General features: G+C 40.8%; 1 protein-coding gene across 2 annotated transcripts in view; it reads right to left on the bottom strand.

Annotated features, from left to right (window-relative positions):
- Positions 1–19,690, bottom strand: part of rspo2 (R-spondin 2) — a 128,702-nt gene that overhangs the window by 52,053 nt on the left and 56,959 nt on the right. For both annotated transcript variants that reach the window (XM_072570993.1, XM_072570992.1), the window contains exons 4-5: positions 7,976–8,119; positions 6,736–6,924 (exon numbers count right to left, since the gene is read on the bottom strand). In XM_072570993.1, the coding sequence (XP_072427094.1) occupies positions 6,736–6,924; positions 7,976–8,119 (333 nt within the window). The remainder of the gene's footprint in view (positions 1–6,735; positions 6,925–7,975; positions 8,120–19,690) is intronic.

Here is a 19,690-nt window from a genome sequence, read left to right as displayed (position 1 = left end):
ATGGATAAAATGTTGTAATTGTAGCAGCCTCCACCACTTCCTCTGGCAGCTCATTCTCTACATGCACCATCCTCTGTGAAAAGTTTGCCCCTTAGGTCCATTTTAAATCTTTCCCCTCTCACTCTAAACCTATGCTCTCTAGTTCTGGACTCCCCACCCCGGGGAATTCTTGAGTCCAAAAGTTAATCATGTCACATTTATTTATGTTGAAATTGATCTATGACAGTTTTGCCTATTCACATAATCTATTACATGTATACCCAGCTCAAATATCACAACTACCAGAGTTTTTTTTGAAAAGAATGAAAACCCCCACTGCCAATGGTCTGAAAAACAGGCACTTGTTTTAACTACACAAAAATGACGACAAAATGATTTCAAATTATTTCCAAATGGTGCAAGGCATGATGTGATCAAGAGGAGTGCCATATATTCCCCACTGGACATATTACAGTGTGGGAGGAAGGAAAGGAATGGAAAAGGATCTGTGCTAAGGGAGAGAGCGAAAGTATGCTGCACATGAATACAAAGACAAACGATAGAGTAGGAGTGCAAGAAGTTATTGACAGGAATAGTCTCAAAATGCACATGGAATTTAGGTGCTTCGGGGGTACTATTAAAATCATTTTAGGGGGTTAGGGAAGTGATGCTGGGTACTTTAAACTCAGTTTATAGGATTGGAGCAACTCTTTACAAATGCAAAATACTTCTTACATTCAATATCAGAGGTTGCTCAGTGTTCCAGCAATTACATTATGGCATTGCAATTCAAACAACACGTGCAAATAATGAAAAAAATTGTATACACTTCCATTGTGTTACCCAAGTTAACAAATATATGCACATTTATGCTCATGCATCAGCTGTTTGCTATTCCAGCTTTATTTGTATATGCATTGTAACAGTCCTGAAATTATTTTGGTCTTGTAATGGTAGGCAGGCATGTTGTCAATGGCTGTTCATCTGTTCAAAACTGGCACTGCAGTAAATCAGTTGCTCGATTTTGATGTGGTTTCTTGTTCTATGCCCCTATACCACTGCACATGCTTAGCCATGATTTGGAGTACAGATTCATGGCACATTGACAAATTGGACATTTTTATGCCAAATAGTTGATAAAACCGATAAATTGATATATGCCATCACATTTTTAGGATGCAAGTGAACATCTATTGTTGTCAGTACATAGCTCATTTGTGTGTGAGCACCTTTAAATCTCTTTTTTTTGAGATTCAGGCTCTCCTAGACCGCTTCGCTAAGCAGTAACATTATTGGATTGAATGATGCTATTGTTAATAATATTGTGTCCCTACATCCATGAACCAGCAGATCTGCCACTATTGCTTCTACTCCACAAAAGATCACTATCTCATGTTGTCTGTGTTGATATTCTTTTGGACTAGCAACGATCATCTCCTGAAAGGTATGCAGAAAGTAGTGAGAAAGCGACTTATCATCTGTATTAATCATTTGCATCTTGGATGAGCTAGAATTTTGAATTTGCAAATTATAGCAAAAAAGTTTGTCAACAATTTGCATGGAGTTGAAATCTCTGCTCAGAGCTTTTTCCAGATTGTTGAAGTCAATGGGGTTTCCCTGCTGCTTTTTGTTAACAGGCCTGGTACATAGAGGATGCACAAGGTGAGATGTGGATCGCAACATGCAGCTGATCAGATTTGTGACCAGCTATGAAAGTAAAAGTCATCTGCTTACCAACAACTAATTGGTTCTGGAGGAGGAAGGGTGTGAACAACGTGGCCAGAAGCCTTTAGGTCAGTGGAAGGGGAAGTGGCGTGTCCCGTCCCTCAACAGTAAAGATACCTGAAGACTGAAGAAACCTTCTCATCGGTTGTTGTGAGTTGTGTAGCTAAGAAAAGTCAGAGACTTTATAATGTTTGAACCTGTCACTCAGTGCCTCTTGCAAAGTAAAAAGTACCTGGAGAAGAGAAATTAAATAACATGTCGTTGCAAGCAAAAGGATCATTTTCATGAATGCAGGATTAGATTGTTCCCCCCAGTTTATCCCTGCACTGAAACACTTTTGTCTGCATGTAGGTAGTGTTTGTAGAAGCAAGTTAGAGTTTTAACTATAACTGTATATCAACAATTTATAGTTATTGACCTGTACATAGAATCTATTCATTTATAATAATAATAATCCTGGTTAAACATAGAAAACTGGTCAGCACTTTCTATCAACCAAGGGTGTATAAACATACGTGAATTGGAGACTTCATATACTTTGATAATATCTTTAACTTTTTAAGACAACTGTGGAAATAGTGGAACTTAATTTCCTGTGCACTACCCCAGAGAGATGGGACAATTCCCTTCTCTTCCTGCTTTTCGGTTATCTTTCTAGCTAGCCTGGTGAATAACTTTGCTCAGCAGACATGGAATTGATTTACTTTGATGAGAGATTCTCCCGGAAGACATCTGAACCCTTTTAACACAGTGCTGAACCCCTTTTGGATTGGTTTCATGGTCAATCTGTGACATATTACAAAACTCCTCTGCTGCATGGAGGGTCACCACTCCAATCTTTAGACTTGCTCCAGCCGAGTGACATTCAGTTGCCATCTATGATCAGCAACTCCAGACCCTCACTCACACTCTCGCACTGGGCTTGCAGTGTATACGGTCCTCTCAGCAGGAGTATGCAATCATTATATAGCCTTAAAAATAAAGTCCTTGAGTAAAGTTAAGATGAATGTGGCACTTCACTCAGGTCTGTGACGTTTGTGACATTGCATGATGTACTGTGTCGATCAGACACTTTACATTGCAACAATGTAAACTGTGGAAGGAGATCAGCCAATTGCCAACCATGCCCCTTATACAGTTGATGGCACCAACCTATTCAAAGATATATACCAATTCATCAGAAACTTCAGCCCATTTCTCTAGATGTACCTGCTTGTTGTGTTTTCTTATCGTCAAAATAATTCACTGTTTTGTGGTGAGAACATTACTTTTCATACACTTAATATGCTTTCTTCTGTTTTTCATTATGTGCTCCAGAGTATTTGCAACTTCCACTTTATGCTGCGATCCTCTCAGCATAAATAGTAGAACAATCGCAGACAATGTAAGACAAGTCTGTTCTGCCATGAAAATGCTAGAGATATTGTTTGACAAACTTTAGCATTTCTGTGCATGTCAAATGCTCTCCAGAGCAAACATGTCCTCAGTAGATGTGCTCTCACTGCTGAATGCCTTATGTCTAATACATTCCTGACATTAACTTAATCATGCTTTAAGTATACTAATTCACAGGTTGTATGAGCTCAGTTAATGACATTACATTTGGTCAATGGACTCTTTCACTTTGATCCCTAAAATTGAAAATCTAACTTCACATTGAGGGTTCAAAGCCAGTTTAATTTTTGCTTTCCAGAAAGATCAAGAGAGGAATATACTTAGAAAAGATTCTTCCCAATGATAAAAGGTTTGGCAACTTGTAACTGTTCTGGTTGCAGAGGAAGTAGTGATGTAGAGGTAATGCCACCAAAACAGCAATCCAGAGTTCCTCTTGTATTTGAGGGAAAAAAAATTGGAGGACAACAGTGGGCCCCTTGCAGTCAGCAACAGAGGAATTTATAAATGAAGCAAAGAAATGGCTGACCTACAAAATGCATACTTTGGTTCTGTCTTCACCAAGGGAGGACACCAATGACATACCAGAAATATTGAGGAACACAGGATTTAGAGGGGGGGGGGGGGGGAAGAAAGGGGAGAGAGAGAGAAATTGAAGAAAAAAAAAAGTTATTGGCACAGAAATGGTATTGGAGAAATTGGTGCGACTGAAGGACCATAAAGTCTCCAGGGTCTGATAATCCACATCCCAGAGTACTTAAGGAAGTGGCATCAAAAATAATTCATGCATTGGTGGCCATCATTATTCAGATTCTATAGGCTTGAACAGCTCCTACAGATGGGAAGGTAGCTAGTGTAATCTCTTGTTTAAAAAGGGAGGCAGAGAAAAAGGGGGTGGGGAGGTGAAAAAAGAAAAAAAAAAGGAAACATGGTTGTATCAGATAGAGTCAACATGGATTTAATGAAAGGAAAATCATGCTCGACAAATCTATTGTAATTCAAGGATGTAACTCAGTTGCTGATGGGAAGCCAGTAGAGGCGGCTTATTTGGACTTTCAACCACGTACCAGATAAAAAAAAAACGAGTTTAACATACTAATTAAAATGCATAGGATTGGGAGTAAGTGTACTGAGACTGATAGAAGACGGATTAGCAGACAGGAAACAGTAGGAATAAAACCAGTCTTTTTCCTAACGCAGGCAATGACTTGGGAGTACCACAACGACTAGCTTTCACAATATATGTTCCCGATTTAGCTTAAGGAACTAAATATTATCTCAATTTGCAGATGACAAAGCTGGTTGGGAGGGAGAGGGGATGCAGAGATGCTTCGGCATGATTTAGATCCACTGCCGAGTGGACAGATGCAGTTTTCTTTTAAGTTAATTGACAGGATCAGGGCACCACTGGCCAGGCCAGTATTTATTGCCCACCCTTAGAGGACAGTTAAGTGTCAACCACATTGGGGTGGTCACAATGTACACCAGACCAGATAAGGACAGCAGCCTCCTTCCCCAAAGGCATTAGTATAAGTGTAGATTAATCATTTTGGTGGGAAAAACAGAAAAGGTGGATTATTACCTGAAAGGCAATAAATTGAGAGAGATAGAGGGGAATGTGCAAAGAGGCCTGGGTCGCCTTGCACAATCACCAAAGGTGAGCATGGAGAAGGCAAATGCTATGTTGGCTGTCATAGTGAGGACTCGAACACAGGAGTGTGGTGTCTTACCCAGGGTATTGGCAAGGCCATACCTGGAAAAGTCTGTGCAGTTTTAGTCTCCTTATATAGAGCAAATGCAATGAAGGTTTACCAAATTGATTCCTGTGTTGACAGGACTGCCATATTAGGAGAGTTTGAAGCAGTTAGAATTGTATTGCTGGAGTTCAGGAGAATAAAGGGGAGATGAGTGCAGGGAAGGGAAGGAAATCTGATGGAAACCTATAAATGTGTAACAGGATTAGACAGGGCAGATAGATATTTCGAAGGTTGGAGGAAATTCAGAATCAGAAACAGGGGTCACTTGCTTAAGAGTATGAAGTAAACCATTTTGGAGACAAGGAAAAATGTCTTCACCCAGAAAGTGGTGAGCCTGTGAAATCACCACAACAGAGTAATTGACGTTATATGATTTCAAGGAGGATTTGGATGGATATAGCACTTGGGACTAAAGGGATCAAAAAAGATTACGGGGAAAAACAGACTGACTTAGGTGATCAGCCATGATCATAATTAAAATGATAGAGCAGGGTTGAAAGGATCAAGTGGCCTACTCCTGCTCCTAATTTATACCTTCCTACATTTGTGTAGGAATAGTCTATTGCTATTTAATATTTCAGCCATTGTACATTGAATAAATTCCAATTTTGCTTCTTATTTCCCACTTTTTGAATAAGATTTGGTTTGAGGAAAAGTTGCAGTCATTTTCTCTTAACCAATGGATTTAACCATGGCTTGCTGCTTTGATATTTTAATATAGAAAAAGTGGTAGCTCTGCACATACAGGCATCTGTCTATAGCTGAACTTTCTTACAGCTCAGCAACCCTCACTTCACTATCACTTCTGACACCACGTTTCATGCATACAACACAGGTTTAACAGAAGTGAATTGAATTTAAGATGTTGCCCCATAGTGAACATACCTCATGGTAGAAGCCATGTGGTTACAGCATTCTAGGAAGAATATTTTGCACGATTTGATTTCAATCCAAACAGCTCATAGTAAATAGTTTTCAATAAATCAAGTCTGTCCAGATTGGAGCTAATGATATGAACAAGAGCAAATTGATTGATGTTCTATCTGATTTTTAGATTAGATTAGATTACTTACAGTGTGGAAACAGGCCCTTCGGCCCAACAAGTCCACACCGATGCACACCCACCCAGACCCATTCCCCTACATTTACCCTGCACCTAACACTATGGGCAATTTAGCATAGCCAATTCACCTAACCTGCACATTTTTGGACTGTGGGAGGAAACCGGAGCACCCGGAGGAAACCCACACAGACACGGGGAGAACGTGCAAACTCCACACAGTCAGTCGCCTGAGGCGGGAATTGAACCCAGGTCTCTGGCGCTGTGAGGCAGCAGTGCTAACCACTGTACCACCGTGCCACCTGAAAGCTGCCCAGAATTAAAGTCACCAATCACTCACTCAATCAGCTATTATCAATTGTTTCACCCAACTCCCACACTCTGTATTCTAAACTTACAAAAGGAAAATACAGGAGAGAAACCATGAGAAAAAGTTTTTTTTTAAAATACAAAGAGAAAAAGAAAAATCACCATGGCGTTCTCTCAGAGGGATTGGCAATGATTTAAACTAGGGGTTACCACACCTCAAGGTGAGGAGACATTTTGAGGGAGATTCCTTCCAGCCAGTGCGGGAACTAAATTCACACTGTTAGCATCAATCTGCATTGCAAACTAGTTGTCCAACCGACCATATAAAGGGACGAGCACATTTTATATTATGGCATTAGGTTACTGCAAAAATCATAACGCAGAATTTCTTCGATATTTTAAAGTCAGTCATTTATTAATTGCAAATCATTCTCACCATTTACTGCCAGACTTGCAAAACAAAAAAAAATGCAAAGATGATAGTGCACTTTAGGTTTTTAGGGAATACCTTACCTCCTGGACAATGCCTTTTTGCCATTTTACATCTCCTGGATTCTGCAATAGTTGGACAAGGGATAGTGTCCTTCGCTGGCTTTTTCACAATTTGACGTGTCCTGGTTTCTAGCCCCCATTTGTAGCCACATGTTTTATTGTTTTTTATACATGTTCCCCAGTTGCTCCATGGTCCTACGTCACAACCATCTGAACATATAACACAAACAAGATGTGATGGATGCAGTCAAAGAAAATACAACTGTATATAAAACAATTGAACAACCACTTTCTCTATTAGATAAGGTAATCACAGTTTCTGCACTGCTCGTCTGACTGGAAAAGAATGAAGCATGCAACCCTTCTCTCATTTTAGCTGTGAAGAATCACGAAGTACAAAATTCCAATAAAATTTTAAAGAATGAACTTCAGAGAAGGTACATATTTGCAGCAAGTTCAAAGTAACTGACATTTTTTATCTAATATAATGGAATTCAAAGAGCCCAGAAGGGGTCTTTCAGTTGCAGGGCAGATTGGTCAGACCCAGTCTAGAATCTGGTGTTCAGTCATTCCACATTATAAATCTCTAACAGCATTTGGCCTTAGAGTGTGTGCAACATAGGTTCACCAGAAACATTGCTGTCACATAAATTTGGAGTTTTCATAAACTTGGCTTGCATTCAAGTTTAGAAAATCAAGATTTGATTCAATTGACATGTCTGAAGTGATTATTGGATCTGTGAAGCTAGTAAAAAGTTTTTGGGGTAAGTAAACAAGGGACATAATTTGAACAAACCATTTCAGGAGTGAAATCAGGAAGCACTTCAGACGATGAGCTGCGAAACTCTGGAATTCTCTTCCCTAAGAAATTGTCAATGTTAAGAGTCAACTGGAAATGTCAAAACTGAGAACTATATATTTTGTTTCTCTTTAGCAGCTCAACACATTTGCAAAAATGGATTTGTTCCAGATGTCCATTCTGCTGGTTGAAAATAACTTTCCAACAAATCTTTGTGTACAAATTTCTGTCATTGCTGGCAGTTTCAGGCAAAAAAACACCACATGTCGCACCACTGTACGCACTAAATTTCCAGATAGAGAAGCCAGCAACACACAGTCACTCTAACAGACACACAAACTGCAAGAAAACACAACTCAATTTATTAAACTGGGCACGAGGTATTAATAAATCTTAAGCAGAACTAATTGCTCAAAACGTTCACCACTCCTTCTGTAAGGGGTGTTGCATGAAATTACTTACCAACGCATTCCATGTGATCTTGCAGTAGTACAAACCCTTCAGGGCATTCTTCAAAACAGCGGCCTTTGTGCAAGTAAAAACCAGCTTTGCACTTTGTACAAAAGTCTTTGCTGAAACATGTATCACAGTTATCTATTTTACATCCTATAAATAATTAAAGAGAAAAAAAAAGAAGTGTCTTTAGAAATGGGCTAGAACAATACAGAAGTTCAAATTTCAGAGGAATGTTGTTAGTTTTCATAATTATGTAGGTTTCTTTGTCAAAAACACCGATCTGAGAAGTTTCACCAGGTACCAGTTTGGAAAGCAGCTGCAGTCAGCTGTCATCTCCTACATGTTGCAAATCAAAAAAAATAATTCATTCTGCAAAAAGGAGTTGAGAACTTGCTGCTACATTATATTAAACATTCTCAGGAAGATTGCAATTTTTACTATCATGACCAACAAAATAGCAGCAACTTGGTATTATAGGGAAATGACTTCACAAAAACTATTTAGGTATTTGTATTAAAAAACCTTCAAATATGGTAATTTTTGTCCATATTTGTCCAAGCTGTTTCATGGGAGCATTGTCAATTGACATGGGGAGATGGAGATAATAGGACAGGTACCGGATGAAATGTTTGGCCATAAAAAAAAAGGTGGAGATATTTCTTCTAAATCATAAAGACACTGGTTCCCAGTTGGGCAATCAGGTTACCAGATGGGCAATGCCTCGATGATTCAGAATGGGACATGTAGCACAGAGATCACAACAAAACCTCCTTTGGCAGGAGTGATTTACTGCTGAAAGCTTCTTGAGCATGTTCTGGACTGCTGCTGCTTATTTTAATTGGAGCCAATTTCAACCTCACTGCTCCCAAGCTTTTCATTTTGCGGTTACCTCCAGCCCAAGGTAGACATTGGTCCGTCCCAACATGGTCGCTTTAAAAAACAGCCACTGCCCACTAAAACAGCACATCCAGGAAGGCTAATCACAACCAACCTATCTACAATTTCTAACAATTTCAGAAATTCCAGTTCTATCTTATTCAGCACATACCATTCTTAGTACAACCTCTCAAGCACTCCCCAAAATCTCAACAATGACCCACACAGTGTCTCCTCCACCTGGCTGGGTTAGTCATCCAGAAAAACTCATTCTACTACAATGCTCCAAACTGAAAGAAATCACTACGGAAACTTGCATGGGCCCCGATGCAAACTTATCTTTTTGTCATGCAAGATGATAACTGGAGTTCAACTTGAACACAGTTATCTCCAGGAGATGGTCTGCTGCTTCTTACTCTTATGCAGAAGGGAACTCTCACTTCTGATTTACACTGATCTCTCATCTCCAGTTCTGCTCTTCTTGGTACCTGGATTTTCATAAATATGCAGTAAAGATCCACCTGCTTCTGAAAGAGCTAGTTTCTTCCCCTACAGTATTGGGCAGAACATATAGAGTGTTGAAGTTAGGAGGTCATGTTGCAGCTGTATAGAACATTGGTTGGGCCATTTTTGGAAGATTGCATTCAATTCTAGTCTGCTTGCTACAAGACATGGTTGGGAAACTTGAAAGGGTTCAGAAAAGACTTACAAAGGATGCTGCCAGGGTTAGAAGGTTTGAGCTACAGGTAGAGGCTGAGACTTTTTTCCCCAGAGCGTCAAAGGCCTTATTGCGGTTTATAAAATCACGAAGAGCATGGATAGGGTAAATAGGCAAAGTCTTTTCCCTGACGCGGTGGAGTCCATAACTAGAGGGCATAGGTTTAGGATAAGAGGGGAAAGATATAAAAGAGACCCAAGAGGTAACTTTTTAAACGCATATGGAATCAGCTTCCAGAGAAAGGAGGTGGATGCCGGTACAATTACAACATTTAATAGACATCTGGAAGCGTATATGAACAGGAAGGGTTTAAGAGGGATACGAGCCAAGTGCTGGCAAATGGGACTAGATAGATTTAGGATATTTTGTCAGCATGGAGAGTTGGACCAGAGGTCTGTTCCCATACTAAACATCTGACTCTAATTGCTATTGTCTCTCCTCACAATCCCAATCTCCTATGGTCGGTAGGATCATTAACTATATCTATCCATTTCCTAAGCCTTTATTGACACTTTACCCCCTACAATTATATTAGCATTCTGGCTTCAGCCGTCAGTGTTCAAGCGTTCACACTGCCCAAATTTCAAAGTTTGTAAGTCCACTGAGAAAGTTCTCATCTGGCAATATTTTTTTTTAAACTAAGTGTTGTTTGGTCATGTACCCCAGCAGCTCTTTCCTGCACTCCACACCAATTCCTTAATTGACTAATCTTTATAAAGCTCCTAGTGATGACATTTAGGGCACATTTTAAATGCTTGTAGGTGTTGTTGACAACAGTGATAGAGTGCAAAATTCAGAAAGTTCAGAAACTAAAGGAATCGGCAAAAGGTGATGAGTGTGCTTAGAATGGAAATAGTGCAATGTATTTCAGATGGGAAAAAACGTTGTTTGCAAGTCATGAGAGCACATGAAGCAAGTCAGTCAATGAGACCAAGTGAAAAGACACTGAGTAACAAAGTAGTGATGAGCGGTCTTGGTTTTGAGCTGAATTTTGTCTGATAAATCATGTTATAGCTGCACAGGACAATGGTGAGGCCACTTTGGGAATACTGTGAATAATTCTGGTTGCCCTTCTGTGTGAAGGACATTGTTAAGCTTGAGAGTACAGAAAAGATTAAGACTATTTTAAGGACTGGAGGCATTCAGCTCAAGAGAAGCTGAATTGGCTGAGGTTTCTCCCCCCTGGAATATTGAAGGCTGAGGTTATAGAGGTTTATAAAATCATGAGGGACATGGACAGAGCGAAGAGATAACGTATTTTCCCAGGATGGGAGAGTTCAAAACAAGATGGCATAGGTTTAAGTTGAGAATGGAAAGATTTTAAAAAGACCCAAGAGGTAATGTTTTCATGATGAGAGTGGTTCATGTATGGAATGAGCTGCCAGAAGTAATGGTGGAGGCTGGTAGGATTATAACATTTAAAAAGGCACCTGGTGGGGACATGACAGAAGTGGGCCAAATGCTGGCAAATGGGACAAGGTCAGATTGGGATGTCTGGTCAGCATGGATAAATTGAACTGAAGGATCTATTTCCATGCCATATGACTCTAAAGTCACATGGTAGCTTATTTACTTAATAAAAACAAAATTGTGGAAAAACTCAGCAAGTCTGACAGCATTTGTGGACAGAGAAACAAAGTTAAAATGTATCCAATGTGAAGAATCACATCAGACGCAAAACACAAACATGGTTTCTGTCTCCACTGATGCTGTCAGTTCTGCTGAATTTCTCCAGAACTTTTTTTTTTAAAAACAAAAAAAAGGTCTGGATGGTGGTAATCTGAAATGAAAATAAAGAAAAGCTCAATTGTTAAATCAGGTCACATCCAGGAATGCTCTGTTAAATGCAATGAACTGAGCCACACAAAAAAAGCTGGTAGGATTCTGGGTAATCCAAGAGGGAGGATGGGAAAACGTCTGGCTGTAACAGCCTCCTCCTTTTTTGGACTTATTTTAGGTGTGGAGAGGATTTCCTCGAATTCCAGGAACAGCAATTACTGTTTTATGTGCTGTTGCAATTGTTTTGAAACTGGAGGGGAAAAAAAAAATCAGAACAACAGCACCTTTTTAAAAAAAAGAGAAGGACGGACAATAGGCAGCACATGGTCTGTGTGGGAAAGTGGGAGAGCCTCTCTGCAAACTGACACAGCCGACGCAGTTACTGCCTTTGCTGTTTGAATTCATGTATTGCTGGATATCAGAGTGTATCTAGGAAAATGTAAACAGCAAAAATCACAACTGATCTTGGAGGAACCTGTTTGGAAGAGGTCACGGCACAGAAACAAAGTGAATAGTTTTAAGTAGAGCCTTGCTATAAATCTACAATAGTGAGTGGGTTCTTTCTTGATTATATGTTGTATTGAGATATGTCTCTTAAGCCATAAGTATTAAGTTAACCTGGAGCAGTGTTTTGTAGAGGAATACAATGGCACTATTTTCTGAGTCTGTAGATTGGAGGAAACAGAGAAAAAAAAAAAAGGCCTTTAGTAGAGTGATCTGTTCTCGTCAGACGTGAGAGTTTAGAGAGAGATTATATCTGCAATAAATGCTTTTGGTTGCAAATCTTATCAGATAGAATAGATTGGTTGGAGCGACAGTTAGAGGCAATGAGGAATTTACAAGAACAATGAGATATAATGGGTGGCAGTTGCGGGAAGGGAGAAAAGTCAGATACAGTCACATAGATAGGTCAACTCCAGGAAAGGTAAGACAGGGACGTAGGTAGTGCAGGAATCTTCTATGGCTATCCCCATTTCAAGCAAGTACACTGTTTTGGAAAATGTAGGGGGTGATGGATTCACAGGGGAATGTAGCACGAGCAGCCAAGTTTCTGGTTTCAAGACAGACTTTAATGTAATAAGGGATTAGATTAGATTAGATTACTTACAGTGTGGAAACAGGCCCTTCGGCCCAACAAGTCCACACCGACCCGCTGAAGCACAACCCACCCATACCCCTACATATACCCCTTACCTAACACTATGGACAATTTAGCATGGCCAATTCACCTGACCTGCACATCTTTGGACTGTGGGAGGAAACCGGAGCACCCGGAGGAAACCCACGCAGAATGTGCAAACTCCACACAGTCAGTCACCTGAGGCGGGAATTGAACCCAGGTCTCTGGCGCTGTGAGTCAGCAGTGCTAACCACTGTGCCACCATGCCGCCCACAATTACAAGTTTGTTTCTCAATATCCCTTTGACTATTGGGGAGTCTATAATACAATCCCAATAAAAGGTGATCATCCCTTATGTCAGGTTCCAAACAATTGATTATGTTAAGGGACTCTCTAATCTGAGGCAGAGACAGACGCTTCTATGGCCAGCAGCAAAAAAAAAAAAATCAGAATGGTGTGTTGCCTCCCTGGTGTCAGGATCAAAGATATCTCAGAGGGTGCAGAATGTTCTCAAAAGGGGGAAAACAAAATAGAGAAAAAGAGGGACCAGCAGGAGGTCATTGTATACATTGGAGCCAATGACATAGGAAGGGAAAAGGATGAGATTCTGAAGGGAAAATATAGAAAGTTAGGTAGGAATTTACAAAGGAGGTCCAGGAGGGTAGTAATATCTGGATTACTCCTGGTTCTATGAGCTAATGAGGGTAGGAATAGAGGTACAGAGCAGATGAATGCATGGCTGAGGTGTATGGGAGAAGGATTCACATTTTTGGATCATTGGAATTTCTTCTGGGGTAGAAGTGACCTATACAAGAAGGACGGATTGCAACTGAATTGGAAGGGGACTAATATACTGGCAGGGAGATGTGCTAGAGCTGCTCAGGAGGATTTAAACTAGTAAGGTGGGGGGGTCCCAGAGAGACAGTGAGGAAAGAGATCAGACTGGTACAGTTGAGAAAAGTCGTCAAACAGTCAGGGCAGGCAGAGATAAAGCAGAGTACAAGGTAGGACTGATTAAATTGCATTTATTTCAATGCAAGGGGCCTAACAGGGAAGGCAGATGAACTCAGGGTGTGGTTAGGAAAGTGGGACTGGGATATCATAGCAATTACAGAAACATGGCTCAGGGATGGAAAGGACTGGCAGCTTAATGTTCCAGGATGAATAGAAATGGGGGCAAGAGGCATTTTTGTTAAGGGATAGCATTACTGCTGTACAGAGGGTGGATATTCCTGGCAATACATCCAGGGAAGTCACTTGGGTGGAACTGACAAGAAAGGGATGATCACCTTATTGGGATTGTATTTATAGACTCCCCAATAGTCAGAGGGAAATTGAGAAACAAACTTGTAAGGAGCTCTCAGCTACCTGTAAGAATAATAGGGTAGTTATGGTAGGGGATTTTAACTTTCCAAACATCAACTGGGACTGCCATAGTGTTAAAGGTTTAGATGGAGAGGAATTTCTGAAGTGTGTACAAGACAATTTTCTGATTCAGTATGTGGATGTACCTAGAGAAGATGCAAAACTTGACCTACTCTTGGGAAATAAGGCAGGGCAGGTGACTGAGGTGTCAGTGGGGGGGTGGGGAAGAAGAGAGAGCCATAATTCTATTCATTTTCCATCACTATTTTAAAAGGATAGACCAGATCTAAAAGTTGAAGTTCTAAATTGGAGAAAGGCTAATTTTGACGGTATTAGGCAAGAAATTTCAAAGCTGATTGGGTGCAGATGTTCACAGGCAAAATGTTACAGCTTTGGAAAGTGGGAAGCCTTCAGAAAATGAGATAAGAGTCCAGAGACAGTATATTCCTGTTAGGGTGAAAAGGAGAGGCTGGTAAGTGTAGGGGATCCTGAAATGATGGAAGAAATTGAGGGTTTGGTGTAGAAAAAGGTGGAAGCATATGTCAGATATAAACAGGATTTAGTGAGTGAAAAGTATAAAAGGCAGGATGAGTATACTGGAGAGAAAAATCAGGTGGGCCAAAAGGAGACATGAGGTAGCTTTGGCAAACAGAATTAAGGAGAATCCAAAGGGTTTTTACAAATACATTAAAAAGGACAAAAGAGTAACTAAGGACAAAAAAACCCTTAAAAATCAGCAAGACAGCCTTTGTGTGGAGCCACAGGAGATGAGGAAGACACTAAACAAGTGTTTTGCATCAGTGTTTACTGTGGAAAAGGACTTGGAATTTAGAATGTAGGAAAATAGAGGGCGACGTCTTGAAAAATGCCCACATTAAAAAAGGTAATAGTGCTGGATGTCCTGAAATGCATAAAAAAAGGTAGATAAATACCCAAGACCTAATCAAGTGTACCCTAGAACTCAGAACTAGGGAAGTGATTACTGGGCCCTTTGAGATACTTATATTGTCGACAGTCACAGGTGAGGTGCCGGAAGACTGGAGGTTAGCTAACATGGTACCACTGTTTAAGAAAGGGAGGTAAAAAAGGACAAGCCAGGGAATTATAGACGAGTGAGCCTGATGTCGTCAGTGATGGACAAGTTGTTGGAGGGAATCCTGAGGGACAGGATGTACATGTATTTGGAAATGCAAGGACTGATTAGGGATAGTCAACATGGCTTTGTGCGTGGGAAATCATGTCTCACAAACTTGACTATGTTACTTCTTCAAAAAACTAAGAGGGCAGAGTGGTAGATGTGATCTATATGGACTTCAGTAAGGCGTTCAACAAGGTTCCCAATGGGAAACTGGTTAGTAAGGTTGGATCTCACCGAATACAGGGCAAACTAGCCATTTGGATACAGAACTGGCTCAAAAGGTAGAAGACAGAGGGTGGTGGTGGAGGGTTGCCTTTCAGACTGGAGGCCTATGACCAGTGGAGTGCCGCAAGGATCAGTGCTGGGTCCACTAGTTTTTGTCATTTACATAAATGATTTGGATGTGAACATAGGAGGTATAGTTAGCAAGCTGGCAGGTGACACCAAAATTGGAGGTGTAGTGGACAGTGAAGAAGATTATCTCTGATTACAAATGGGATCTTGATCAGGTGGGCCAATGGGCTAAGGAGTGGCAGATGAAGTTCAATTCAGATAAATGTGAGGTGCTGCATTTTGGGAAAGCAAATCTTAACAGGACTTATACACTTAATGGTAAGGTCCTAGGGAGTGTTGCTGAACAAAGAGACCTTGGCGTGCAGGTTCATATCTACTTGCGACTCTACTTTCAAGGAGCTAAGATAGCAAATGTGCCTGGCGTTTGGTATGCTTTCCTTTATTGGTCAGAGTATTGAGTACAGGAGTTGAGAGGTCATGTTGCAGCTGTACAGTATGTTGGTTAGGTCACTGTTGGACTTTTGTAATTCTGGTCTCCTATCGGAAGAGTGTTGTGAAATTTGAAAGGGTTCAGAAAAGGTTTACAAGGATGATGCCAGGGTCGGAGGATTTGAGCTATAGGGAGAGGTTGAATAGGATAGGACGGTTTTCCCTGGAGTGGAGGCTGAGGGGGTGACCTTGTAGAGGTTTATCATGAGAAGCATAGATAGGAAAAGTCGACAAACTCTTTTCCTTGGGATGGGGGAGTCCAGACTAAGAGGGCATAGGTTTAGGGCAGAGGGGAAAGATATAAAAGAGACCCAAGGGGCAACTTTTTCACGCAGAGGTTGGTGAGTGTATGGAATGAGCTGCCAGAGGAAGTGGAGGCGGCTGGTACAATTGCAACTTTTAAAGAGGCATTTGGATGGATATAGGAATAGGAAGGGTTTGGAGAAATATGGGCCAGGTGCTGGCAGATGGGACTAGATTGGGTTGGGATATCTGGTTGGCATGGACAGGTTGGACTGAAGGGTCTGGTTTCTATGCTGTACATCTCTATGATGCTGATGAAAGGGGAGTGATAATGGCGAGAGAGAGTTGGGAACAATTCCTCTATGGAACTGTAACAATTAAAGTTTTTTAAAAAGGAGGCATGGAAAAAGGCCTGGGATGTGGGGGGTCACTTACACAATTGGCATTCATTGGCAACAAAGTGCCTCCTTTTTGAACTGCAGTCCTTATGGTGACACACCACTTTTTCTGTCTCTCGAGCCTGAGCAAACTGGCAGAGTCGCATGTTGACCACATTGGGGAAGTACAGTAGGCAGCTTAACCCTTGAATGAGGACATCACAAACCAGGTGAGTTGGTACACAAGCCAGAATATTTTAAAGCCAACTAGAAAGGAAACAAGGTCTGAATTCACAAAACTCCCACAGTGAAATTTGAACGTTTGTTTTGTGGATGATTGGTCAAGACCATGTGGATGTTTAGAGGAGTAACAGAACCAGATGTCATTGTTGCAGGATTAGCAGTTAACTCTTCAATGGGCCAGGGCCTCAATTACTTCAAGCTACATACTTTCTGCAATAGATTTTATGATTGTAGGTTTTTGGTAAAGGTGCCCAACTTAATGTCCTGTTGCTTAAATGGCATTAAGAAATCTGGAGTGGCCATCCAATGTGTTAACATGATGATGCTCCCTCCACATTTCCCTAAATTGGTAACTTGCCCATCAGCAGCCTGCCAATATTTCTACTACTCCAAGTCCAGCCTATGGTCGATTCCCAATTTCCTTCACTCTGTCATTACCACATACTTGGCCTCTAAGACATGGAATTCCTTCGCTGAACCCCTCTACCCCTTCCATCCTTTCAGATGCTCCTCTAAACCTAACTGTTTGACCAAGCTTTTGGAGATGGCTGTCCAAGTCTTGTATCCCAGCGTAAAAGGTTTGGGTGTTTAAGAATTTAAAAAGGTACTATGTAAATGCAAGTTATTGTTGGTTTTTAAGAATTTATTTTCAACCCTTCAGACAATTCAAAACTGTGCAACTAGCTGCTTCACAAAGCAGAGAGCAAAATGATTAACAGGAAAGAACTTCATGAGAAATATAGCTGTTTATGTTTCATCTAGGAGATAGTTTGTTAAGTCTGTATAGAAACTGTAGTTGGCACCACAATTAATACTAAATTGATTTTAAAATCACATCAATAAATTAAAGATTGTTTAAACAAATGCTCATGTTTCTCAAGATGTCACCTGTGGGATGATAGTCAGGATACATCTAAAACAAACTGTTGGCAAGTAAAAGGGACAGGGTAGAGAGAACAGTTCCACACACAAAAAGGCATTTTAGTAAGCATTTTAACTAGGACTTGAAGAAAATACACATCTGAACAACAGACTTACATACAATGAAACAGCAAAAAAGTCTTCCCCAAATAAAACAAATTACTGGAACATTAATTTGCCACTCCTTCAATTATTGATCATTCATCTCCCACATGAAACAACTTCAGCAGGAATTAAATACACCAAGTCATGGCAATTGAAGGGTTAAATCCCATCATCTCCCAAGATTGCTCCCAGATTTTCCCTGAAAATATTTCTCACCTCACATCCCCTTCCATAATTTGTTCATTCAATCACTGCCAGAAACCTCCCTGCATCTCAATAGTTTATGTTACATGGTAAAGCTCAAATGGTATAGGAGCATGAAGGAGCAACTCTCCTGCAACTTAAACACTGATGCATTGTCTGAGCACCAAATCCTTAGGGGTGCGTCCAATCCAGTATAAATTAATTCTCAATTTAAAGCCTCTACTTCTCCCAGAGTTTATTTTGAAAACTGGTCACAAAACCTAAATTACCCAGAGGGAAATAAAAAGTTTATTTTGAATATTGTTGAAAATTAAAACGAAGTACGTACTTCTTTACAAAGTCCCCACCAGCTGTCTGACATGACCTATGCAAGTGTTTTTTTTTGAAAAGTAAGCATTCACAGGATTTCAACATTGCCAGCAAGGTCAGCAATTATTTCTCATCCCTGGTTGTGCCACCTTGGATTGCTGCAACCCATGGGCAGAGGCCTTTACCAGCCCAATGCAATTGGCAAGAACTGTACCAACAGTCCCAAAGCTGGACTATGCAGAGTTAGGAGAGAAGAATGGTGGTGGTAGAATTTGCCTGTGTCTGTTGTCCTCCTATTTCAAGGTGGTGGAGATTGCTGGGTTAATGGATGCTGCTGAAAGCCTTGACATGTTACTGCACAGCTCAGTGTAGATGGTTCACTGTGTATTGGTTGGGGAGGGGGCACGATGTTAGAGGTGGTGAATCAAGAAAGTTGCTTTGTCCTGGTTCACATTGGACTTAGCGTTGTTGGACCTCATCCAGGTGAGTGGGAGCATTCGATCACACTGTATAAACGTGAAGACAGTCAGGAGGGAGTCACTCACTCCAGCCTCTGACCTGGTAGCATGGATGAGCAGAGATTCCATGTATTAGATCCCTGCAAGTTGCCACCCAGGTTGATCAGGTTGGCAAGGCATACGGTGTTAGCTTTTATTGGTAGAGGGTTTGAGTTTCGGAGCCACAAGGTCATAATACTTGAAGTACAACTGTAGCGAGTGCAGTTCTGGTCACTGCATTATAGGATGGATGTAGAAGCTTTGGAAATTTATTAAAAAAAAAGATTTACTAGGATGTTGCCAGGTATGGAGAGAAGATCTTACAAGGAAAGGCTGAGGGACTTGAGGCTGTTTTCATTAGAGAGAAGGTGGAGAGGTGACTTAATTGAGGCATACAAAGATAATCAGAGAGTTAGATCAGTTGGACAGTGACAGCCTTTTTCCTCAGATGGTGATGGCTAACATGAGAGGACATAGCTTTAAATTGAGGGGTGACATATACAGGACAGATGTCAGAGATAGTTTCTTCACTCAGTAGTAGAGGCGTGGAATGCACTGCCTGCAACATCAGTGGACTCGCCAAATTTAAAGGGCATTTAGATGGTCATTGGATAAACATATGGATGAAAATGGAATATTATAGGATAGAATTCTGTGAGCATGATCTTAACCTCCACAACCACCTGACAAAAGGAGTGGCGCTCTGAAATCTGCACTTCCAAATAAACCTGTTGGACTATAACCTAGTGTTGCATGATTTTTAAACTTAGGCTTCAGATTGGTTCCACAGGTCAGCACAACAAGAAAAGAAAAGGGCCAAAATGGGCCTGTACTGCACTGTAATGCCTTGTTCTACCTGCTCGTTAGTCAGTTTTCACATAGCTAGTCCAGTTCAATTTCTAGTCTTTGGTAACCTGCAGGATGTTGGCAGTGGAGAATTCAACAATGCCAGTCAAAGTCAATGGGCAATGAATAGTATTAATGATGGAACTGTTCATTGCCTGACACTATGAAGGTTAGTTGCCTCTCATCAACTCATGCCT

Source organism: Chiloscyllium punctatum, chromosome 5, assembly GCF_047496795.1.
Source record: "Chiloscyllium punctatum isolate Juve2018m chromosome 5, sChiPun1.3, whole genome shotgun sequence".
In the NCBI taxonomy this organism is placed as follows: Eukaryota; Metazoa; Chordata; class Chondrichthyes; order Orectolobiformes; family Hemiscylliidae; genus Chiloscyllium; species Chiloscyllium punctatum.
The sequence above is the reverse complement of the archived record's forward strand: the minus strand, read 5'-3'. Positions and strand labels throughout refer to the sequence as shown.